At 40.4% G+C, this 26,601-nt stretch overlaps 2 protein-coding genes across 6 annotated transcripts in view; both read right to left on the bottom strand.

Moving 5' to 3' along the window:
* Positions 1–3,409, bottom strand: part of LOC146669896 (sodium-coupled neutral amino acid transporter 3-like) — a 35,466-nt gene extending 32,057 nt beyond the window's left edge. The window contains exon 1 of one of the 2 annotated variants that reach the window (XM_085406542.1): positions 3,063–3,409. The gene's annotated coding sequence lies outside the window, so the exon portion shown is untranslated. The remainder of the gene's footprint in view (positions 1–3,062) is intronic. The other variant, XM_085406543.1, reaches the window with a different exon arrangement.
* Positions 3,410–16,871: 13,462 nt separating this feature from the next.
* On the bottom strand, positions 16,872–25,675 carry LOC146669897 (RNA-binding protein 5-like). 4 transcript variants are annotated; one of them, XM_085406548.1, is made up of 24 exons: positions 25,567–25,675; positions 24,498–24,547; positions 24,248–24,416; positions 23,991–24,134; positions 22,855–22,924; positions 22,479–22,552; positions 21,706–21,789; positions 21,554–21,614; positions 21,390–21,455; positions 20,635–20,795; positions 20,435–20,532; positions 20,181–20,268; positions 19,765–19,882; positions 19,579–19,682; positions 19,339–19,459; positions 19,115–19,206; positions 18,812–19,006; positions 18,577–18,726; positions 18,289–18,360; positions 18,022–18,201; positions 17,761–17,835; positions 17,545–17,645; positions 17,290–17,419; positions 16,872–17,109 (listed from the first exon to the last, which is right to left on the bottom strand). In XM_085406548.1, the coding sequence occupies exons 2-24, from the start codon at positions 24,512–24,514 to the stop codon at positions 16,984–16,986; spliced, it is 2,496 nt and encodes an 831-aa protein (XP_085262674.1). In that variant the 5' UTR covers positions 24,515–24,547; positions 25,567–25,675; the 3' UTR covers positions 16,872–16,983. The 4 variants fall into 4 exon arrangements, with proteins under 4 accessions (XP_085262674.1, XP_085262673.1, XP_085262670.1 ...); XM_085406547.1 differs by having other exon boundaries at positions 18,289–18,357; positions 19,303–19,459; XM_085406544.1 differs by having other exon boundaries at positions 19,303–19,459.
* Between the last annotated feature and the right edge of the window lie 926 nt (positions 25,676–26,601).

Below are 26,601 nucleotides of genomic sequence, written 5' to 3' on the forward strand. Positions count from 1 at the left end.
AGCTGGAAGTACAACTCACGCAGTGTGTGACCACCAGGGTGGATATTGTACTGCTGACCATGTCACATGCCACAGCACCATGAAAGTCCAAATCCCAAATGTCCAAATGATGGAGAACTCCAGGGCACAGTGGGTATACAATGTAATCAGATCAATGTAAGGCTTAAGAATTAAATCTCTTATAGAAATTCACAGAGCACAGTGGCCAGTGATGGAAAATGAGCAAAAATGCAGTTCTACGAGTAACATACTCAGAATTTAGGGGCTTCTAAGTTGGACAACTGGTAAGATTTTCCTCTGTGTGTCCTACTGAAATGTCCTTGCCAATTTAATAAAAACCCTGTGATCACCTAAAGTCCACTAACAGAACTCACTGGCAGTGGTTCTCAAACTTGATACTGGGAATTTGGGGGGGAAAAATCCCACAGAACAAAATTATTTCCATCTTTGTGTGGTCCTTTTTTAAAAAAAAAACTAATGGTTGTTTTTTTACTCTTTTCTGAACAGCTTCCAAGTCAGAAATCAGGTATTCACCCAAAGGGCTCACAAACAAAAAATAATGAAAAAGAATCCACAATACAAACCAATCAATATATTATTATACACACAGCTGCACCTTTCCAAAACCAGACATGAATTTAAGCAAATATAAAATTTCAATTAAACTGGCAGTGTCTCGTATGAGGCATTGGTTTAGACTCTTCTCAATCCACTCTTAATTACTTAGTTTGGTATAATTATTTTTCCCTTCTTAGAGCTCATCTATTGGGCTGGCATTTATCCCAAGTGGTCTGACCTTATGCAAGCTGTAAATCATCTAAAATACCCTTCAGGACATGTGCAGGTAGTTTTCAATAAACCTGTCTGCACTTTTAAAATGCAGTAATGCCGTGACTGATGACACCTTAACCACAGGACCTCCTTGTCTATGAATGCAAGTCTACATACTATAATGAGAACTAATATTAACTATAGACAAATGGTATATCTGATGTACATTTGTAGTCAGTAAGGTGAGAAGTTCCAGTGTAAAGCATGTGCACTCAAAACACAACAAAGCTGTTATATCCCATCATTTTACCAAGAATAAACCCATGAAACTCACAAAATACAGAACTGATCATTAAAAGGCAAAATGAATATCTATTTGTGACTGTGGAGGGGAAAGGGTTAAGCAAATTCTTTAGTTTATCCCTTTCTTTAAGACCAAAATCAAATCTCTCAAGACCAGACAGTGGCCCAGGTCCTTTCATAGTTTAATACTATTGACAAAGTCACCGCAGGGTGCTGCTTTCTTCTCACGGTGAACTACATTGCCTTCTAAGACTGAGAAATCCCTCCATGTTTTCTTTTCATTCTTGCACACGTAAACCAATACTTCTCCAGGATCTGAATATACTTCTCACAGACGCAGAGCTTTGATCATATTAAACAAGAACTTCGTAAAGTCCTGTGTCTGCATCTGATCTAATAATGGAGAGAAAAAGAGGGCAGTGAAGGAGTCGTCAACATCTCTGATTCAATAACTGGAGTTTGAAAGACAAGAAACACAAATATTGATGGACACTTGAATCACTTTACAGTAGAGGACCATTTAGAGGTGTGAACGGAGGCCACGAACACATTTACGCGGCGCTCCTCATTCTTTCACATTTGTCTTCTCAATCGATGTATTTTATAGTCAATCTGAGGGGCAGTGACATTTACATCACAGAGTCTTTTTAACCTCCATTTCAATCATCAGTGCTGTATGCATGTATGTGCACACGTGCATGTGCTTACACGCACACAAATACAATCTGACCAAGTCAAATGGAGGTTTTTAATCACACAGCAGCTCAAAAGCTCAGCACACACAATGTCACCAGGGGCTGGATCAATCTGTCAACAGTGTGATTTAATTCTGGGATGGGGTGGGAGACTGCCCTCACATGGACCAGAAAGAGGAGTCAGTCAATTGTAACATCAGTGGCCAAGTAGGCTACACATGAGCTCTTGACAGCCCGCTCCAGCCTGCCGAGTCCAGCAGTCACAGTTTCACCTGCTGCCCTCAAGCCCCTGAAGTGACTCATCATGGAGGAGAGAATGACTGAAGACTTTTCCTGCAGGTCACCCCAGAAAACCTGCCGCTGCTATTGAGTTATTAGAATTTTTTACACAAACGCTTATAGTATGGATTAATGCATATCCTTAATATCATTCTGTGCACGCATGAAAGTATCCATATCATGTTAAACAAACAGAGGTAATGCACATGTGTAGCACAGCCCAAAAACATCAGATACAGAGTTATTACTGCATATATGCACATGATGTGCAGCATTCTCTGTTTCCCCACTTCCTCCTCAGAAGTGTTAATTATGCCTCTCAGGCTGGCAAAGATCACCAAACACCAGGACCAGATGGCACCTGTAGCCACACTGTGACAGTGTGAGCCAGCTGTGGATGCCTTGCAAGTTTGACTGAAATATATAACACACATCCAGATTAAACAGCCAGAACCAGTCAAATCCAACCTAGTCACTAAAATCGAAGGCATTAAAACGCAATTCCTAATCCTGAGCGCCATATATATGCAATAAAAATAGAAAAATAATCAGTGTAGAGTTTAGTTGGGCTTTAAGTTTGCAGTGGCCATTAAAAAATAGAGTCAGGGAATTTAAAGTGAATACCCTCCTTTAAAAATAAAAATAAAAATAAAAATTCTCCCATTTTTGCTGCTGGAAAAAAAATCTGTCTCCTGAGGAATATGTCTGTAGTTCTACGAGGATAAGCCCTGAGGAAGAAAGTAGCCTTCTTGGGGAGTCTGTGTAGTCCAAAGGGTGGCACAGGATCTCAATAGTAATGTCATCTGTCTGTTGCATGTTACTTGAATGAAAGAACCCAACAGCGTCATCGAGCAGCATATTCATGTTCTGTATGTGCATGCACAGAGAGCATCGTTTTTCTTTTACCTGAGCCAAGTCTAACATTTTCATCTCTACAACGTGAGAAAACACGCTTGTTGCTAACACACCGAGAGGGCTACAAATCAAGGTTACGGCAGATTTCCATTGCCTTACCAGAGAAGTACCAATGCCCTCCTCCAACTCCAAATATCTCCACACGAATCCTGCCTCCGCTCGCCTCTGCCTGCCTGCGCGTTGACAGCCTCTGTCCCGCTACGTCCGACCGCCTTGCCTCCCGGCTGCCTTTCTGTCATGTGTTTCCCGATGAATTCTTCTCGTAATCTTCTCAAAAGTGGGATGTGAAGAGTGTTCGGGTTCCGCCTACTGCATGCACAGCGACACAAATCAAATTCTTGTTGTGTATGCTGCGAGAGCGCGCCGGGTCGCGAGACACCCCGCTCGTCCTCCTCCTCCTCGTGCTCCTCCTGGGCTCTGTTTGGCACGCACCTTTAATCGCGCGGAAATGATGACCAGCACGAGATGGGTTAAAACGGCACACCCGCTGGCATTCAGATGTTGTGGATACACGGTGTTGGTTGTGGTTTATGTTTCATGTTCATGCATTTCTCATCACCGTGCCTGCGTGCGCGCGGTGAGACAAAGAGATCGTGAATGAACTGAGGGAGCCGACACATAGATTTGTTTACTCAATTTAATTGCGTCTCCTTTAATTGCCTCCAAAAGAAAATATAATGAAATTTTAACCAATTGCAGCGTCTCCCGTTTGAAACGCCATCAGCAACGTAAAACAGCATCCTTGACTATTTGCCACCAGCGCTGCTTACGCACACGGTCGACGCAAGCGCTATTTCTAGGTCACCGGCAGTAGCGCGTTTTGATGTCACACGGCTCCGGGGATCGTCTCCTTTCTCCCTCTTCCAGCTCACGTTCACAGGATAGGTCACACACACACCTGAGGTAAAATTAGACGAGGTGCCTCTTCCCTCGGATGTCTCTGACTGTATGTGTGTTGGTGATTTACTGGGAAAAAATGACTAATTTATGGGCAATTTATATTAATTTTCTAGAAACTTTAAATGTATTTCAAAGTCTCTCCATAATAAACGCCATGCAAGCCTCCACTTTCTTTGAAGCTGTACAGCACTGAGCCCTGACCTTGTGGAAAAGACAGGACGTTTAACCCCACGGTGCATCTCCTCTGGGGATAACCCAGTGGGGAACAGCTACCCATAGAGGCAAGGGCCAGAGATGCTGAGAAAGTGGCTTGTGGATCCCAGAAGGTCAGCAGAGGAGCGCAACAGATGTATGCTATGGTACATCAAAGAGGGAACCCCATGAGTGTGTGCATCAATGTATATGCTTTAATGTGTGGTTGAACTCCAGAGAACTGTCTTTTATTGGTTCCCTTTCCCATAAATGAGGGGCTAGTATATTAACTAATGAGGAGGCAGTGGATGCAAAGGAGATGCAGACAATGATTCCAGAGGGACAGCAATTCATTTAGCTCCCTCTGTTCTTCCTTCTTTTAAGGATGTGGTCTCACCTTGCCTCACCTTATCTGTCTGCTAACAAGATGAAGTGCACGCAGTGCTCCGAGAGCGAGGTGTAACCATAGAAACTGCTTGTGCCAAAGGTTTGTTTCACATGTTAGATGAGCACTGAGAAGAGGTACTAATGAAATTAATCCAAAAGTATGACAGTAATTAATTCAGCTCAGCCAATCCGAACAGAGAGAGCAACTACATGGTTAATTATAAGGTAAGTCATTAAATAGCTGCACTGAAATTGGTAACAAACACAGCAGAGCAGGAAATGGACTGGTTCTTACTTGACACTTTTTAGCTTGAGCACTGAAAGCACTTTTACAACATGTCTCATTCACACAAGCATTTTCTACAACTAACTGCTTTCTATTTAACATTCACACTCCAATGAACACGTCGAAGAGCAAGTTGGGGTTCAGTGTCTCACCCAAGAATACTTAGGCATGCCACCTGGAAATTGGAGCAGCCAGGGATCGAACCACCAACCTTCCAATTCGCTGCTGCTCAACCTCCACAGCTACATCCAGAGCTTTAAACAAGTTTTGGAGACAGTATTCCACGGGCATCCTTTCAATCAGCACTGACTAAGCATGTGGTTACTACCAGCTATGCTCAGATGTCATTTGCAGTCTAAAATCTTTCAGCTTAAATACTTGAGATGCATATGAATTGATAGGTTGCAGTTATTTGCATTTGGCTTGAAGATAACTTGTTTTGTTGGCAGAAAAGCTCCCATCAAAAAGCAAATAAGAATATCTTCTGGCTGCCTGCATTCTTTTGTCTCTCTGGCCAAAGTTCACAGGTGAACTTGGATCAACAAATTGTTGTTCTGGCTCAGACACCAACAAACATCACACAGACTAACATGGTAGTTTTTTCACAATAACAATAATAATCAAATAAAGTGTATTTTCCAATTAGCGAGATTACAGTACAATAGAAGGAGCTTAATCAGATTCTGCTTTTAAACTATGGAGCTGTCACAGTTTGCTCACAGGACTGAATACTACTACTCAGATTTCACATGTTTGAATCCAGATGACTCTTTCTTCATGTGGTCAGGGAGGTTTCTGTCACAAAACGGCTGTGTGCAGGTAAGAGAAGGACCCAAACGCAAACTTGCAGAGATGAAAAGTAAACTAAAAAAACACAGCTTTATTGCTGGCGTGGTGGGACACAAGTCTAAACTGGGAAAACTACAGCACAAGGAGAGACAGGGAAAATCAAAGCCAGGGCACATCACAGCTATGAGGGAGACTACAACACTGACAAAGAGAAACACAGGGCTTAAATACACTGAGGAACAATGAGGGAAATGAGACACTGAAGGAGAGCACAGCTGGGAGTAATTAGGCTGGACAAGACAAGGGAAGCAAAACTAGAAACACTGACATGAGACATGGACCTTCAAAGTAAAACAGGAAAAACACTGACTGAACTCTAGACATGTAAACTTAACAGACTGGGGAGACAGAACATAGGGACCTGAAACATGGGACAGAAAGACACCACGCAAGCACAACATGCAATACAGGAAGCCATATAACAAAACCTAAGAACTATAACCACAATAACCATAAACAAACCAGGACCTCTCCAAAATAAAACATGACTACATGAACTTGACAACAAAAGACACGCAGACATGAAACACATAAAGGACAAGGGAGACTTACCACAGGGGTAGAAATCACGAGGGGAATCTAATAAACAAATGAACTTAGATAACCTAATGAACTTAAACATAAACCATAAACATCAAAATAGACTAAAACTCAAAACGCTGGGTCAAAAGACCCAGGATTGTAACAATCTTACACAGGTAAGGCAGACTGGCACAACCAATTCAAAATCTGCAGCAGAGGAGAGTCAATATGGGAAATGAATAGAATTACTGAGCAACGAGAAAACAAGCTTCAATCACCAGGAGATCTTAGTGTCAACAACCCAGCAAGAAGAGGAGGACCAAGGTCATATACTGTAGGCAAGTAGAAGTGGAAATCGGGTGTGCCAGGAGAAACTAGGGCAACCATACCCATAGCTGTGAGGAGGTAAGCACCATTAGCCCACACACAAGCCCACACAGACACAAACAGAGTAGAGCATATAGGGGGGAGACATACAGAAGGTGAGTCAGGACCTGGGAGGACTGGGGGATCATGAGACTAATACAGGTCAGAAGAAACAGCTCTGACCAAGAAGCCATGCACTAATTCTATAGTCAACCATTTAATTTCTGCTTTTAATGCATGTTCTTTGGAAATATTAGCATGAATGTGTCTGCTAGGTGGATTTATTTTAAATTATAAGATGTCATAGGGGAGGGAAAATGCCTGTATTGGACAAGTGATGTTGAAGGTGAATTGCTGGGCAGAAGCATATGTTTAAAAGGTTAAAGGGTGTTTTCAGAATTTTTTGTTTGTTTGTTTTAAATTCCTAATCATTTTGTCAAAAAGAAAAAAAAAGAAAAGAAAGAAAAAAGAGGAAAAACACACACACATCTTTGTACATTTTGCAACAGAGAAACAAAGCAGTGCAGCCTTGTGAACAGCTTTGAGGGGATTTATGAAAACAATGGGCGTCTGGGAGTACTGAGAGGTCAGGAGAAACATGTTTGACGTATATCAGCTTATGACTTTGGTAACTGGAGTAAATAAGCAGATTTAGACTTTAAAGTCACAGAACAGAAAAAAATAAGGCACATTGAGACTGAGACATCGAGTATTTTACAAGGAGCTTTCCTCACAAGTCTGGAGCAAGATTTTTCATTTTTTCTTTTTTTGCCTCCTGTCAATCCTCCACAGCACCACGGGCCCCACCATCTTCATAATTAGGAGAAACAGGGAGAAAACATCTCATCACAGACCAGTAAACCCATTCAGTTAACTTTGCAGGATTGAAAGATGTTGCAATCAAAGACAATTAAGATCAGTCTACTGATGCATTTATCCTTTGGGAGAGAGTTGCCAGTCACTGTATGATTATCCCTGAAACATGGCCAACTCGTGGATGAGCAATAACCGGCCATTGCTGTGGAAATGATGCGGTTATGCAATTACCTGAGAGTCGGTTTCGGTGAGATGATTCTGTATGTGGGACTATAGGCCGTCTAGTAGATCAAGTGAATCGAGTGTGACGATGATTCATATTTCTGCTGTGTGAACATCAGCTAACACTGGCAACACTTCACATCGGGCTTTGGGGGCTACAGGCATGAGTCAGTGTGTAGGTGTTAAAGCGGATTACATGCCAGCTCAAGTTGATTTACATGAAGAAAGTAAATAAGAAGGAAGAGAAAATATGATCCACATCAAATATGGCAGCAGTCATTCAACTAGATAACTATTTTTACTGCAATTTAAAAGCAGCGATTTCCCTTAAGGATCAATTTATGTAATAAGAAAAAGCTCGCTGACACATTTTAATGCAGAGTTGCTCATTTTGAAGTGCTCAGTGAAGCTTAAATCTTGCATTATTTACATTCCCAGTAAAAGATGAACAAATGCTGATGAACAGAGCAGATGTTGTGGGTAGAACTGACTGTTGTGCCAAAACTTGCTGTACTAAAACGTTGTTTCAGACATCATAGTCCATTTTTAATGTAAAAGAAAAAGAAAAACAGGAAAACACAACAACAACAACAACAACAACAACAAAAAGACAATCATCAGTGATGATTAAGCAAATGTTCCAATGTTTCCAGAAGTAGGAGGAATATCTTGTGTTACCTAAAGTAGGTACAGTTAAGAATATTATGACCACATTTTCAGAATTAATTAATCAGCACCTAAATTTTTGCATAAAATTTCTAAGCATGGCATGAAAGGTCATCACAAACATTTGGTTTGCACTTATTTGTCTTGGAAGCTTGAGCAAGATCCTGAATGCATCATTATATGCCACCTGAAGCTTTTTACTGTAAGTGCATGTGCTGTATGTAGTGGAGCACATCGGGCTCTAAAAGGAGCTATTGTGGATGCCAGCTTCACATGTTTGTGCATGCAGTGTCGCTGCACGTCGTCATCATCTACAGAAAGAGATCGTTACTGATGATGCGACACGGATATCTAAGAGAGGAACCGTGGTACTGCGTGAGGTGTGTGGTAGGTGTGACAGATGAGTTCGAGGTGGGGTTGGACATACATCAGGGATCTATTCTGAGCCCCTTCTTGTTTGCAGCGGTGATGGACAGGTTGGCAGATGAGGTCAGGCAGGAGTCTCCGTGGACTATGATTTTTACTGATGACATTGTGATATGTAGTGAGAGTAGAGAGCAGGTGGATGAGAGCCTGGGGAGGTGGAGGTATGAATTTGCAAGATAAGAGAAATGAAGGTCAGCAGAAGCAAGACAGAATACGAGTGTGAATGAGAGAGAGACAGGTAGAAAAGGTGAAGATGTAAGGAGCAGAGGTAGTGAAGGTGGCAATGGCAAGAACCCAGGAGATGGAGCTGGAGGTAGCAGAGAAGAAGCACATAAATATAGTTTAGTTTTTGTCTGTTATATTTTTTAAACAACCCCCTTCAGATTGTATATGCACAAATCGCTGTCGTGTTTATTTTTAGAACCCAGCTGACTGTCTGTGGTTGATTTATATTCTTGAAGCCCATCTGAACAAATTTGGGCTAAAATCTTTGACAGTACTGAATCCAGAGAAATTGGCATATGCTTTTCTATTTTACCAGTTTTGTATTTGACTATAGGCACATGTAGAATAGTTAACATGGAGTAAGGTAGGAGGATGTGCACTAAAAATCCACCAAAGGAAGTAAAACTGAGATTGTTCTGCTGGCAAACTTGAGATATTCCTTCAGGTGCACATGCTTTGCTAGTTGCCAGTTTCTCAACAGCACAGCACACTTTATCTGGCCTTATACTACCCTCATTGTAAAAACATCATCATCATCATCATCATCATCATCATCATCATCATCAAACACATCACTTGCATATGAACTGATATCACAATTTGGAAAGGCATCCATACATGCATAGATACAGATCTATAGATACATATTATCATAGAGCTGTAATCAGTTCAAAACCAGCTGTAAATGTTACATAATGGCCCAGGAAGCTAAAATAATCAAAGAATTTCAGAAGCATTTATCAAGAGGAGACATCTGTCATACCAGAGGACCGCTGTTTGTTGTTCTCTCAAGACTTCAATCATCTGAGAAAGTTTTTACAAAACAAGTTTGTAGAGTGTCCCCTCTTCTACACATGCAAACACATACTTGGGCCACCTGCCCATCCTTCAAAGACCCTGCATTGCAGACAGTGCTCTGCACGACAGAGAAATGTCCATTGCATTATTCCTCTCTGCAGGAGGAATTCCCTGAAGGACAGTCTGTTTTTTTTCCAGGAGGGAGCTGAAACACTGAGGCCCAAACAGGGAACAGGGTCCGTGTGCAAGACTGACGGCAGCAAACATTAGCAGAGGGGGGGATCAAAAATGTGCCTTTCAAATTACCAATACATGATACCAATAAAATTTAACAAATATTTTTTGCTCTTTCCAAATATTTTTTCTTTTAATATTATGATTTAAAAAGAGATGCAGTTAGAGATTCTGATGTCACACAGACTTTGCTCCAAACCGTTCATATGGTCAAGTAATTTCTTAACTTATTACACACAATCCAGCTGCATGTTTGAGAGAATCATTTTAATGACCAAAAGCCTGTGGCACAGCCAGTGAAAATGATAGGCTCAGAAGGATGTTTGTTGGGGTGAGTCCCAGAAAATCTTCTGCTGGGATGATCTTTGTGTGATTGAATACCTCATTTCATTAACTTGTTAAACTCCTCAATCGATTGTATCTGCACAACATATTCATCCATTAGCAATCATCAACACAATGCAGTCATAATATTTGTACAAAATGAATATAACAGATAAAAGCTAAAAGAAGAAGAAGTTACTTTTTCTTAGTTAATAACACTCAGACTCAATATAATATTGTGACGACCCACTGCACCCTGCCTTCCTTTTGGCTCGTGTGTGTTTTGTTTGCAGGCATTGGAGAGGCGGGGTTCCCGTCTACAATCAGTGACACTGGCAGCACCTGGGCCAGCGTGTCAGGACTCTATATAAAAAGCCTTTAGGGCATAGTTTAGGTTGGCTCTGAGACACCAGGTTGGACTCTGGCTGCGTTAGGTTTGGTTTTTTGCTTTTGACACTATTACACGCATCATCTTCCACTCATCCATTCCTTCACACACCACTGTTTGATTTTGACAGTAGGGTTTCTTTTCTGTTTTATTTGTTTTAAAATAATAAAGCAGCTTGGAACACATTCCTAACCATGTCTGGGGTTTTCTTTGTCATGACCGTATGGCCCGGTTCGTGACAATATCTAAAGAGAGGTTATCAAATCCATTTTGGGGGAAAAATCCAAAACATTCCCAAGGAAACAAATAATATGAAATAACACATTTTATGAATGCTGCCAAATAAATGTATTAGCTTATTCTAAGCTATTGTGTGGATTAGTGGATTCCTCAGATATTGAATTCAGTTGTGCTTTGTTTGGACAGCTGGACTGGACACTTGAACAACTTGCCTGCATGAGACGAGCGTGTTAGCAGTGTGGGTTCTTCTGTTTGAAAGTCATTTGTTCTGAGTGTAGTCTTAGATGTCTTTCCTTTTAGATCCCTGAGGAAAGGAACAAAAACACTTCTGCCGTAGACAAACATGACAATGTACAGCATGTCCTGGGGACCTGTGTGGCTTTCCCAACAACCCACCTGACAACATGGCACACAAAGCTTTCCTGTTTAAACTGACAACTCTGTTTTTTCACAGCATTGTTTATTACACACACACGCACACATATAAACAGCAAAGTCTAATGCACCGAATTAAATGGTCAAAATGAGTGCCATGCTTTGTTCTCTCGCCAAATCCCACTGACTGACCAGTTCACTATAGCTCTGTTTGCAGTTCTCAATAGTTTTTTGCAACTCAGTCAACAAATGGTAAACATATTTATTATTAATATTTAATATTATAAATGATTTTTGCTACTTCCAAAAGCAGGTCATAAGCATTCAGTTCTTCCACACTGCAACAAACAGAGACCTAGGCTTGAATTATGGACTGTCATTTTTGTAAACTAAATAAAAACATCCATTTTCTAGCCAGGGGGTGAAGCCTGACCCATCTGTCAATGTGCAGAAAGTGGAGTACACCCTGGACCAATCTGCTGAAGGGCAAAAACAAGGAGGCAACTATTCATCCCCATGATCAATTCGGAGTCTCAAACTAATCTAACCCCGTGCATTTCTTTAGACATTGGGAGGAAGCCGAAGAACCCAGAGAAACCCCACAGAGACACAGGGAGAACAAACCCCACACAGAAAGGCCCAAGACTGGACCCCACCCAGCCCAGGGCCTTCTTCCTGTGAGGTGACAGTGCTAACCAGTATGCCACCCTTGGATTAATAACATATCAGACAAACTTCAAAGAACTGGGCATATTCATAATAAAGCTTACTAATACAAAGATTTGACCTTACTGATGCAGAAAACTCTAAGAAATGTTTAATTTCCACTTACAGACTAAATCCCACAGGTACATAAAGTGAATAACTATTAATAATTTGGAGGATGACTTCTAGGTGGCTTGAAACTGGCAGAAATGGGAGAAAATGGCAGAAACACAGAGGTTGGAGAAATGTTTTCCTAATGCTGAAAAACTGTGAGTTAATAAAGTTATAGATTATATCAGGGGTGTCAAACATAGAGAAGAGGCGCCTCTTCTCTATGTTTGACACCTATCCAATGTGCATGGTTTGGAAACTTCAGAGAAAGCTGCAGTTGTGATCTTCATTTATTTTATTTATTTACTTTTTATTCCTTGAAGGCTTGCAAAGTTCATTCATGGACATTCATGCTGGTTTAATTAGTGAAATTAGATTTATTTCCCCTCATAAATATGAACGAATAGCTGAATTATATAAGAATAAATATGTATAGCTGATTGAAGGATGGTTTCCAATTTATTCAACAGAGAAGCTCATTAATACAAATAGTTTTCCTAATAAGGCGATATTTGTCTTAATAGAGATTAAATTCAATGATTAACTCTATTAATTTTACTTTTCTGGCATTTTTTTTATCCACCAGTAAAGCTTTACACAACATCAGGTCACTCCTAGAGAAGGTCTTTGCTCAGGCTGCACTCGTAAGCTTAGACTGGTTGCCAGAAATGTTTAGCCTGCATTAATACGTCTCTTGGGGTGTTTGTGAATGGACAAGTTGTTGATTCAGTGTAGTATTTTTTGCAAGCTGAGGTTTCACTGTGATAAGATCTCAATCACTTCTCAATGCAAGCCCCTGTGCTCCAGACACTACAGCCTCAGGGGACGACTGCTACACTCAGCAATTGAACAAATATTGACACCCTTACTACACATGCACATAACTTTTGCTCGTGGTGCAACATGCAGTCAACACTGGAGCATCTGTCAGCTAGAGCAAACACTGTAAACCACTAAAACGACGATAGCATCTGTGGGGACTTGGAACACAATCGGTTCAATTCTTGTTTGCTGACAACAAACAAACTGCCTCAAAGCATTCTGAAAGCATTCCCCGCTTACAACAAATTATAATATGACAATTTAGGCAAAATAAACAAGCTTCGTTCTGCAAAATAATTTAAAAAAAATATCTCACGCGAGAGCTCCAAAGTTTAGGCTATATCTGTTTGTTTGCAGTCTAACAGCCACAGTTTTTAAGATATCATGTTCAAATTTTGTGTGATGGTAGATAACAATAAGAGCTTGAGCTGATTTCACTGTGGTGAACATCGGGTCACAGTCAAGGTCACACAGAATGTCAAAGTCAGTAAAAACTTCTGTTACTCACAATTTTTTATGGGCCGCCTTCAAACTTCATAACAATATACTAGGCCGTAGGGGGGCATGAGTACCTAGGCTGGCTAACCATTGTTCGTGTGTGTGTGTGTGTGTGTATTAACACATAACTTGTGTTCGTGGTCCAGTTAAACCCAAATCAGATTATAGAGTCACATTATGAGGACGTGACTTCTTCATCATGGGACCTAAAACCTCAAATGTAAATCTTTATATTTTACTATTAAATGTTAAATCTAGGTTTAAAGGAAGGCTCTGGGGCTTCGGTTACAGCTAGGGTTAGAACTATTTTTTATTTTACTATAAAGAATATTGCAGCACAGTTTAGGTTTACAAGATTACCAGAAGATTTCTAGAACTAAGTCCTCTGGACAGATCTGGACATAATTAATGCACAGTTCCATATTTGATCAAAATCAAGCACAAACACCTCATAGCAACTGTCAGCACGGTGATGGAGGCGGGGGGTGATTTGGGCTTTTTTTGTAGCCACTGGACATGGGCATGTCTCTGTTCCTAAGTCAATACAAACCTCTCTGTATTTTAGGGTCAGATGTGAGGCAATCTGTCTGACAGCTAAAGCTTGGCTGAAAGTGGGTCATTCAACAGAACAATGAGCCCAAGTACAGACGAAACTCTACAGCAGATTGACTGAAAAAGGAAAGAATCAAGGTGTTGTAATGGAATAGTCAAAAAATAGTCAAAGTTCAAACCTCAAGCCGACTGAAATGTTGGTACAGGATCTTAAGAGAGCTGTGCATGAGCAAATGCCCACAAATCGTACATTTCAAGGAAAGAGGGCCGAACCCCAGATTCTTCCACAACGATGTAAGCCTGAGATAGGGCCTGATACAGTCATAGTAATAATTAATAAACATAATTTTAATAAACACGAGCACAAAAGAGAAGAAGACATCCCTCAATGAGTTGAAACATTAACTTGTAATTTATTCCTGCATACACAATTTTTGTCATCCGTATTGTGTCACTTTGAAAAATATTCAGGAGGCGCCCCTGCACGAGCTTAAAATTATTTATGTCGCTTGGGAGATGAGATATGCCAGCCTTATCCTCACAATTTTATTGAGCACAAATGTGGTGACTGACTGTGTTATGCAAAACAGCTTAGTCAACTGACACAGATTCTGGTAAGCTGAGCCAAAGACATGCTGAAAACTGAGTAGGCATTCACAAGTGTCCCTGTGAGACGGTGAGCACGGTTTGCTCTGCGCTGCAGTATTAATCAGCAGGGAGATCAGTGCTGTCATTCTGCTACTACAGGGTCACTTAATCTGCACTTTTTGGCTGTCAGTCAAGAGGAAACCTGGGAAGATTTGGCATCTTTCCTTTTTGTGCCACATGGTATGACACATGGAATCATCATTGTAGGGATCGTGGAAGAGGATTTAAATTTTGCCTCTAGCTGCACCATTGTGACCGCTGCATTACGAACCAACACCATCTTAATCCTCCTCTCCCATCCCACCCCGTGAACAGCAGTATGCTGAGGACAACCTCCATGTTACTGCTGAGGCAGACGTTGCTATAAACAGATATATAACTACAATTACTGCATTTCACACCAATTTCAAGTTTTCTTTTTCTGGTTGTTTAATTTATGAATGAATGAAGGAGTTGGCTCTAAAACTGATGCTGACCCCTAGTGATGGGAATGAAAGGGAAGCTTTGTGCAACAGAGCCATCTGCACAGCACATGTAAAACAGCAGTATGGTCTTCCTGTGGATTTTGATGTGGTGAATTCAAATGGTAAATGGCCTGTATTTGTATAGCGCTTTTACTAGTCCCGCCTAGGGACCCCAAAGTGCTTTACACACCCAGTCATCCACCCATTCACACACACATTCACACACTGGTGGAGGCAGCTACAGTTGTAGCCACAGCTGCCCTGGGGCAGACTGACAGAAGCAAGGCTGCCATATCGCGCCATCGGCCCTTCTGGCCAACACCAGTAGGCGGTAGGTGAAGTGTCTTGCCCAAGGACACAACGACAGAGACTGTCCGAGCCGGGGCTCGAACCGGCAACCTTCCGATCACAAGGCGAACTCCCAACTCCAAATACACATAGATGATTAGTTACCGTTTCCATGATTTTTGATATCACATCTAGGTATATTATTTTAGTAGTAGAGTTTTAATCAATTAATAATAATATGGAAGCTCGTTTTTTTCCCAACGTTTTATGGTCATGTTTGTGCCCTAAAGAGCATGCTTTACTTTACGTTACAGCTTTCCTGCTGCTATAAAGGTCAAATCAAGAATTAAAGATGGACAGACGTTAAGTCAGTCTGGAAATGACATTTACAAATTGAGGAACAGTTTCTGAATGAACACTTCCACTTTTGACTCATTGACTTTTGATCTTAGAACAGATTTGCCGGTATCATGAAAACGAGACACAACCTTTTTAAATTTTAGCATCTCATAAAGTCTCTACTACTTAATCTAATTCTGAAGCACTTTGGCTGTGGACAAAAGCTGATAAGCCACTGCTTGATGATACCCAGAGAAAATCCCAGCGTAGGAATTCAAGACATGAAACACTTTTTATCATTACAGAAGAAACACAAAGTAGCACACATCCGTTGTGGTGGAAGAGCAGCCTGTCTTTAGGAAAAAAAAATTTCTTCCTGTAAATATTAGACATTTACTGAGCCAAACGCACGTAGCAAAGCATCCTGTGAAGTATTTTAAAAAGACTGGCAAGAAGAGCAAGAGCAGGTGAAACCTGCCAGCCATAAGCCCCTCCAGGAAAGAGGATATTAAGGAAGCCAAAGAGAGTCTGGCAGAAATAATTGGCAAACTGTCCAGTGGTGGTTCAGAGAAATTCACCAGAGCCAGGGATCTGTTTAATACATGTATGCTCATTTCTTTCTCCAAGCTGACACGTTTATGGTCTCTTCTCATATGTTTATAGGAACGCAGATTGATGATTCTTTATAGAAATGTTGAGGGGTTTTTTTAGGACGGTGTTACCCTGTGAATCACAGAGAGGATTGTAGAAATAAAAGATGAACTTTGCACAACAGGAAGATCACCATTTGTCTTGTATATACTTTGACAGCTCAATAAAGCCCCAATGCATCCAACTCCTACATAAATTCTTGAGCATGCAGGGATTTACAACACACAGTTAAAAATAAAAGTGCAGTAGCTGATGTTAAAGTGGTAAAATTAACTCCAAATCGACTAAGAGTCTGTGTCTAGCATTTAGACCTGAGCATAGTAATTGTCAAATCAATGTGGGACTAATAGGTGAGAGGAGCTGACTACACCACTGCAGATGCAAACATGACAAGAATAACCCTCATTGATCAGGAGAAAAAAGAAAAATCACACAAGAGCTTGTGCAGGTTTATTTAATCACACTGACTCTTAGAGGTTCTCACAAAACAAAGCTTCAGAGGTTCTACATCATTTTTATGTACAAACAATATACAAAATGTACATGTAAAGTGCACTGAAAACAAACAAATCTAGCTTTAAAAAGCTAAATTTTTCCTAAATGAACAAGACAAACTCCAGTTAAAAGTTTGTACAGGTGGAAAAATCTCCTGTATGTTATGTGTTCAAATCCTTTGTCCACATGATAAAGATTTCAGAGCACAGCACAATCACCTTCCTCCACAGTTCACTCCATCTCTGTGAAGCGTGCAAACATGGCTTTGCGCACAGCATCCTTGTAGGTGTCAGATGGTGAGAGTTCATATGAGCTTCCTTTAATGCCCAGACCGGTGCCTTTGGTCCTCAATGAAGCCTGTTAGGAAAAGCAAAGACGATTATAAGAGATGACATATTAGACACAGGTGCCCCTCAGGCAGCAGTGCTAATTGCTATGTGGGCAGAAATTAGCACGTTGGCGCGCAGATTCCATCTGTTAAGAGGATCTGGCCAGCAGACAAGGGGTAGTTTGGAAGACAAAAAAAAGTCTGCTCACCGAGATGGGAACGGTGATGCCTTGTTGGTGACGTCCCAGACCTTTGCCTTCCTGCCAGCCCATCGCTTGCAACATCTTGCTCCCGATATTATCACTTGTTAAACCGTCTTTAGTGGGCTGCTCAAAGTTTCTGATGATGGTGAATTACAGGTGTTAAAAAGGTCCAATTCACATAAAAATAATGAGAAAAAGGAGAAGATATTACTAAAAGTTTTCATAGACTGTTTGCTGTGAGATTAAACTCCTCCCACTTACACTGTTGGGCTTGGTGCTTTGTAAAATTTCTTTTTAGGTGCAGGAGGTTCAGGAATACCATACTTCTCCCTTCTTTCTGCAGCTCTATCTCTGTATTTCAGCTGTTAAAAATCACAAGAAAACTTATGTTCTCATTCAAATTTCTTTCTTTTTTTTCTTTTTTTTTTTTTTTTTTAAATAACAGAGACAGAAAGATGACATTGTAATGCAAAATACCTCAGCCTCCTTCCTCTCCAGCTCTTCCAGCTCCATTTCTGAAAGCTTAGCTCTTCTTTCAATTTCCAAGTTTTTCTAAAAGAATTAAAAGTAATTTCATGGGCGAAACGCGAGAACAAAATAATCACTGGCACGAATAAATGCAACCTCCATTTCCTGTGAGGTACAGCATGTGAGCTCCATTTTGCTTTGAACAGATGGCGCAGCCCAGAATATTCATAGCTGCTTGCACATTAAACACCCGCTGTTTGCCATCCTCACCTTGTGTAGGTCAGAGAGCTGCTGGTGACGCAGCAGAGCGTCTTTGGTGGGGAACTGCCGCCGACACAGCAGACACACCATCCTCTTCCAGTCGGTCATTTTCCCCTCCTCATCGGCTGCTCGGTCTGAGCCGTTGTCATCTGGGTCGCTATCCCCATTGTAGGCAGCGACCAAATCACTCTAACATGAAAACAGACAAAAGGAAAAGTGTTAAAGGATTTATTTTTACTAATAAACAGGAGAAATAGCTGCAAAGTTACAACAAACCTTAGACGAAATCTCATCCTCAAGCTTGATTTGTTCAGTCATGAGGGACGGCATCTCAAAGCTTCCGATCTGCTGAAAGGAACCAAATGAAGCCCACGAGTAAAGACCCACAACATATATAATCTCATGATTAAAAGATATTCAGTGACTCGTGACGATAGAAGGAAAATGTACTTTCTAAATATAATATTCCAAATCAGTGTGCTTCTCCAGTTAGAACCTACCCGTACACCACTGCACTGATCCAAAGCACATCATATTTATTCTTAATAGTTACTGTTACACTACCTTCTTCTCGAAGAGGAAGAAACCTGCATCTGCAGCAGCAGACTCTTTTCTGTCTTCATCCTTAAAAGATCCTAACCCTTGGGCAGTACTCTTAATGCTTTCTTTTTGCTTATTTAAGCTTTTTGCCCAACGCTCCATGTCCTTTGCAATCTGCAATTTAATAATGCCAAAAACATTATTTCAAAGACGACCTAACAGCTATTAACAGGATCAACATCTTGAGAGCAGCACTTACCTGTTGTGCGGACTTGTTTTTGGGCTTTTCTTTCTTCTCTTTGGCCTCTTTACCGCCTGTGCTTAAAGAGGTGGCTGCAGAGCTCGCTGAGGACGCTTGTTCTGTGTTTGTGCCGGATTCACTCAGTGCAGGGATGTACGCCTGCTTCTCGTTGTCCCAGTAAAGGTACTGCTGAGTCTCTGAGTTGTAGTAGTACTATTGATGACAAGCAGAAGACAAAAAAATGTGAACAGTGTATTTAAAATAAATACATATGCTGCATGGCATGGGTTCTGCACATGCAATAAGATCAAGTGCACATACTTGGCTGCCAGGATCATAGTACAGGCCAGTCTGTGGATCGTAATAGTAACCTGAAGACTCATCGTATTGGTACATGGAGGTGTCAGGAACAGCTACAAAAACAAAACAAAAACATTGAAATAGAGGCAGATATGAAGCAAAACCTTTTTTCTATCTTCAGTTTTATCATCATCATCTCTATCACTCACACACAGAGGAGTATTTCTGCAGCCAACTCCTCTCACCTGTTGTGTTAGCAGTCGATCCGGCACAGATCGTTGCTGCAACAGTGGAAGATGCTGGTGTTGTGAGTGATGTGGTGCAAACACTAGCAGCCTGTTGGGCTGCAACAGCTAGTGGATGTGTCTGAGAGGTAGGAGAGGGGGGAAAAAAACCCTGATGAACATTTGGATTCAACACAGACAGAAATCACATTTGAGTAGCATTTTTTCACCCCAAAGACGCCACATTAATACACTTCCTACCTGAACAGCAGGCTGACTGATTATGATGGGGTGGTAGACCTGAGCTGCCTGGGATAGGACCACAGCTGTAGATGCGGGGATCACAGACGCCATTCCTGGAGCCGCTGGGGAGAGTGATGATGAAGTCAAGAATCTCAACCTCGGAATAAAACCACCCCAAATTTTTGCGAGTGATTCCTTGTTTACCTCCAAGCAATCCATCTCCAACGACAGGAACCAGTCCTTCAGGCTGCTGTGGCCACATGTTTGCATAACTCTCTGGAAAAGCGATCTGATCTGAAGTTGCACCTGAGCTTTGCTGCAACTGAAAAGACAAAACAGATATGTGACGTCAGAAACAAAATAAAGCAACCCAAAGTAGAGCAACTGTATCAGCATAATGCAAATAAATTAGTTAAGTCAATAAATCCTTTCCTGGATTTTGATGTTAGGCTCCACTAATCAAGTATTGTTTTAATTGACAATAAGATATAAGAGTCCATGTAATTTTAATCAGTTCTTAATATCGACAATATCACTGTAGCTTTTTGGTCCATTTCTTTAAATCCCTCAAGCCATAGAAGCTCACATTTTCTACTTAGACATGGTACAGTCTATGGTACCTGACTGGATGACCACTGAGCAGCAGCAATGGCTGTGCTGGCAACAGAGAGAGCACTGGCTCTGATCCCCTCAGGCGGCACTGAGTCTCTGGGAAAAGAATTATGTGTAAATTAAATATAAGCTAATGCAGAATGAAAATAAGACCCCGATTTGTATTTTATTATATTCTAGGATCTCAAAAGGTATGTACAGTATATGATGAATATAAAACAGGCTGTCTAAATATATGTTATGTATGTGCGGAATTACACACTTTCTAGCACTTTTGGCAAAATCCACGCCGACAGTTTTCCCATCCAGTTTCAGAGGTGGCTGAAGGCTCTGGAGAATGGTGAGCAGCTGAGAAGCCTCCTGTAGAAAGACATAGAGCCACACTGTCTCGACACCTCCGCTAGAAACACACCAACGTACACTATAAAGTCATACTGACTGCTGAAAAATAAAGCTACGCACCAGCGGGGATGAGAGCTGGACAAAGGCGAAGCCTCGGTTCTGTCCCGTTTGCTTGTCTTTGATGAGGCGGACGTTGTTGGTGGACAGGTTGGCGTGCGGTGCCAGTAAGTTCAAAATTCCATCAACAGTAGAGAGAGAGGCAATGTTCCTCAAAATGATCGCTGTGAACAAAAAGAAAAGTCATCAATAAATGTCTCTATGGGAACGTGCAATTTTTCAGTAGACCAAAAGGAAAATCAAGAATATATATATTAAAAATGCTCTTAAAAGGCATCAAAATTCATATAAAAACTACACGCAGACATTATTTCATTTATGAAATGTGACATAACTTTGTTTACTGCCTTATTGCTTCTGTATTTATTTGCCACAGTATTAATTTAGTTATTTTAATGTCTTCCCCATTCTTTAATATCTAATTATATTACTACATATTTATTACTTGATAGTATTACTTTCAGAAAGATCAGCTAAGCGCTTCAGTTTTTCAGTAATCTCCCAACTAAAAGCAGGCGTTTGCTCCTGACACTGATCAGCAAAAAGCTGACCTCATGACATCACACTCATTCACATGAAAAAGCAGAAGTTGCCCCAAAAAAGTGGAACTTAATTACTATTAATTTAAAAAGAAATACAGAGAATACATAAAACATGATTATTAAATAAAATCTAATAACATAAAGATGATTACATTTATACCAAATACATTTTTTGTTTTGCACTCTTTCTGTCATCGATGAAAAACAAACACTTACTGTCTCCACTGTATTCTCCTGGCTGTTGGCACTCGACATTTAAACCATTTACACCAGTAGAGTCACCTACAAAGAGCAATGCCAAAAAACATCAGGCAGGATATATAATGAACTGCTCGTTCTCACAGAGAGACAAAAAACTCATCTTAAGGGGGAAAACTCACCAACTTTTGACGCGCCACACCTGAAACACTTCAGCCTCTTCCGAAAATTGTACAGACCACACTGCAACAACCGTCGATTGTGTATTTTTGTTACAATAAGCAAAAAGAAAAAAAGAGTAATATTGTGGGATAAGTTCAAAGATAACACTCACAGCATTGCAAAGCCAGTTTTCAAACTTCTGTTTCCTGTTGCTGTAATGCACTGCGATGGTTTTCCCCTGGATCACCAACTTGTTCTGTGAAATAAAATAAAGACAAACAAACAACAGTTACACCAAAATACGACACGTCTGAGCCAAAGAGGCAAGTGCTGAGATCCCAGTGCTACCCCACCCAATGAGTGAGAGCAGAGGGAACAGGAAAGAGTGGCTAGGTTTTAACTTGTTGCTTAGATGGGGGTGTCTCAAGGACAAAAAAAAGGAGCAGAGACGGGAAGAGAAGTTCAGAGAATGAGGGATTGAGTGTTTGGGACCGGAGTGCTGCCAGCCCGTCCACATCTCACTCCAGTCTTCGGATAATAAATGGAGATGAGAAACTATCAAAGTGACAGAGCTGGAGCAGAATGTGCAAAAAACCCCGGGGCAGTCGGTACTAAACAAGTCCACTTGCTAACAGGAAGCAAACTCTCCCTCTTTTGTAAGCTTTAAGAGAATAAACTTAAAATTTGTAAGAGAATAAACCAAACAAATGTGCATTTTTACAGTGGTGTTCACAGAAAACAAAAATTCAATAATGCTGCTATGAAGCATCACCAGATGTGTGATATCTGAAATACTACATCTCAGATATCACAGATCTATGATCAAGATTTTTTGGCTAAATACAAACAAATTGGGCTTTTTGTAAAGTGCCATCATTACTGTACTGGTTAATTTGGGTTCTAATCTCCAAGAATATTTCTAGACTTGGTGATTGTTGAAGCAACCTGATTGGTCTCCATCCATCGGGTAGAATCTTGCAAGTGATAAAACTCCACGAAGGCGAAACCTCGGCTTATACCTAGAGACAGCATTCAAATATAGACGGGAGGCGTGTTAGTCAAAATGCTTTGGTGCAAAATTCAAAGTTACAATGGGCTTGCACAGCGGCGGGGATGTTTACAACATCATGATGGTAGAATTTACATACCCTTAACTTCTTACCTGTCCATGTCATCAAATCAGAATTTCTATATGACACAAAGAACCCTACGACAATATTTAATTTTCTTTTTCCAGGGGTTGTAATAAAATAGGAAAGATGGGTTTAAAGATCAAGCGCGGAAAGGAACGAGGAACGTTCCTCTGAAGAGTATCGCTCACCTGTCCTTTTCTTCATCAAACGTATGTCCACAGGCTGTGGTCCCTGTAGCTGCTCCAGAGCTGTACGCATCTGCAAAACAGAAGCAGACGTGAGACTCATCAGAACACAGATCTTCTTCCTACTTACTGTTTCCTTACTTAAAACCATCTTTCTGGAAACTGGTTGTGAACCATGAGGTACATGTTCCCAATTTAGAATAACCAGTTAACCTAAGCCCAATAACTGTATGTCTTTGGACTGTGGGAGTAAAAAGTACCTGAAGTACCCATAAAGAACCCACGCAGACTCATCATGAAAATGAATATCATGGTAATTTTGGGCTTTTAAATATTTTTTGGACTCTCCTTTTTCCAGGGTCCCAACCAATATAATTTAAATAAATTTTAGCAATTCTGCCAAGAAAATCGGTCAAAAATTCAGTTGGAATTATAACAGAAGCTTGTTGATGGCTTTCAGAAGTGTCTGGTGGAAGTGACATCTAGTGAAAATCTAAAAGAAATTCAAACTTGTGCACCAAAGTCGTGTATAAAGTTATTCAAAATGTGTGCTTTACAATCATTCCACCCTGAATGTTATCGGCTCAGCCCAGCATATCCTATCACAATCCAACATCATACAGACTTTTTACTAATGAGCAGGTAGTTTACAGACTTACTAATGTCTGCGTTGGGAATGTGTGTTCTCACTTTCGCCTGTGTCAAGTGATGCCTGGTAAAGTTTAGGGCAGTTTTTAATCTATTATTTGACACATTGTTGACATATTTGACACATTGTTGTACTTACCAACAAGACACTATTTTTTTTTCCTTTTCCCAGTGTATATTAATTATGACAGATGTCAATCCCCCTCTCCAAAATGCTCAGATTAACACCTGGATAATTCCATATAGGGAAGGGAAAGATGGCAAGGTGCACAGTTGTACACACACACACACACACACACACACACACAAAGGTCGTGAAGTGTTGCTGATTTCTGTGCCAAAGTTTTACACCCATCCTGTGACAGTTTACAGCTTTGAACTTCTTGCAAGAGATTCCTTACAACTCGTGAAAAAGTTATATGATATACAGTTTGGTGTGTTTTCTCCTTTAAAAAGCATGAATGCCACTGAATGGTGAACTGTGAGCTTACATCATCTTCTGTGACGTGGACAGGGAGCCCCCTCAGCATAATCGTTTTGCTCTCCTCCTCCTGCTCCATTTTGTAGTCCTGCCCTGGATATTCACCATCATATTCATCATCAGATCTGCTGCTGCTGCGTCGTTTTCGGCTCCTCTGTAAGAGAAAAAAATATATAATAATGTGATGTTTAACTTCAAAGACAACAAATTCAGTATCACTCTGATCAAGACGTACTTCAAGCCGCAAAGGAATTCTTCTCCACTTACCTCTGGGCTGTCTTGGTCCCTGCGTTCATCACAGTAGTCTTTGTACCTATCGTGGACCCAGCGTCGATCATAATCCTTTTCCACATCTCTGCTTCGTTTTCCATAGCACTCTGGATCGTGTTTGCGCATATCAGAACCATATCTTCCAGTACGTTCACTACGACTAATCCTGCAAAAGCACCAGAGACTTAAATATATGAGCACATGTTCAACGTGTTCCTGACCATCACAAGGATTATGCGGACTTCACCTTCTATCAGTTCCCATGGTTTAGTACAGCACAAGCGTTTGTGGACAATTCTGTGGAAAGATTTGGGGGGGAAAAAAATTATTAGTACTAACTGTTACTAACCATTTCAATCAATGTTTCGTGCAATGGTGTTCTTTACTTCTAACAGATCATGGTTCAGTGAGGATATATTACTAGTTTTTCCATTTAAAAAAGGATTATTAAAACTTTTTGTAATGTACATATAACCTACATAAAAATAATATCGTTTTTCATGACTATGATTTTCTTTTCCAATTAATTATACATTTTGATTTTTATCCCATAGAGTGTAATAACAGTTGTCAGCTTGTCTCTCTCATTTATCAAATCACATTCTGGTGAAAATATGAAGTCTCCAGAGACACTGTGGACCAAATATATGTCACTGCGTTACACAGACTGTGGATGGAGTTTGCTCACGGGAACAGAAACGTTTGCCGTCAAAAGATATAACACAACCCTCATTCTCGCACTTTACATATGCGGTCAATAGGCTAGATAGTTTGTGTGTGTCTGTTTGACATAAAATATGTCTCACAATTGCAAAGAAACACATAGTATTTGATACGTCTAACCACTTTAACGTTCACTTGTAACATAATAAAACAAACGTGTAATATGTTCATTACACGTATTACAGCTAAGCAGAAGTAGTTTCATACTTAAAAAATATATTAGTAATTATTCCACTGTAAAATGGGTCAACTGACCAGCAACATAAGAGGATTAAGTAACTGGCGTTACGTAACATGAGTTGAGCTACGCTAAAGATGAAAGGCAGCCAGAGATGTCACAGGCCTGATCTTACTCATAACTGCAGAAACACAAAGCACATAATATGGAGATTAACTGAGGACATTAATTGTGTAATTATATAAAACAGGCTGATTTTGTACTTTGCTTACAGGCGCTAACACAGCAAGGTCACTTTAGGGCTCGCTGTATGCTTGATTGATACGTCTCATGGATGCTGTAGCAAAACGTAAGCTTTATATAAATAAATAACCGGAAGCAGATATAAAATGCAGTTTTTGTCAGTTTTACATACCGTTTTAATAAATCACCCCCCTACACACGATGACAGCTTGATACTCAAAACCTTTCTAGAAGCTTTTCCACTTGTTCCGGTCTGTAGCGACAAGAGTCTTCTTCGTTTTGACTTCACCTTTTAAGAGCATTAAAAAGCATTTAAGTGAGCATTACCGCCACCTACTGGTTATGATCCTTTACAACAAGGTGTCCCCTAATGCGGTGCATTAAAACAGTAAAATCGGTTTCTTTTTTTGTTTGTTTGGGTTTTTTGTTTTTTGCATATTTTGCATACTTACATGTTTCAGATCAGCAAAAAACAAACAAACAAAAAAAGAATCTGACAAACCAGAGTAAATACAAAATACAGTTTTTAATTGATGATTTCATTTAATGACAATGCAGAAAAAAACAGACATTCTCCTTCCGGATTTTCTGGTAGAATTCATGGCTTCATAAATTACACCAAGTTGGCCTGAAGCAGCAAAGCAGCCCCTGACCAACAAACTACCACCACAAAGTTTGACTGCTGGTACGATGTCCGATGTCCTTTTTATAAAATGCTCTATGATAGGATGTAACATGACTTAAACCTTCTTTTGTCTCATCAGTCTACAAAATATTTCCCTAGAAGTCTGGGGAATCATCAAAATGGATTTGGAAAATGTGAGGTGAGCCTTTGTGTTCTTTTTGGTCAGCAGTGGTTTTCTTCTTGGAACTCTCCTGTGGATGTCGTTTTTATGCAGTCCCTCTATTATTGTTTAATTATGAACACTAACTTTACACTGAACTTACTATTTATCATTAGGCCAGGTAGACTTGGGTAACCCCTTTGCTTAAATTAACAAAACCCTAGTTTAAAGACTGAATTTTGTAATTACTCTGGTTTTATTTTTGTCTACTATTAACATTTCTTTGATGATCTGACACATTTCAATGTGACAAATATGAAAAAAAGGAAAGAAAAAGATGAATTGAGGGATTGTACAGTGCTGTGAAACAGTATTTGCACTATTGCAAGTTGTCATTGAAGACACGAAAAACATGAAACAGG

This window comes from Rhamphochromis longiceps, linkage group LG5, assembly GCF_057381845.1.
Source record: "Rhamphochromis longiceps isolate RC_006_pf linkage group LG5, R_longiceps_female_GT1.1, whole genome shotgun sequence".
Taxonomy (NCBI): Eukaryota; Metazoa; Chordata; class Actinopteri; order Cichliformes; family Cichlidae; genus Rhamphochromis; species Rhamphochromis longiceps.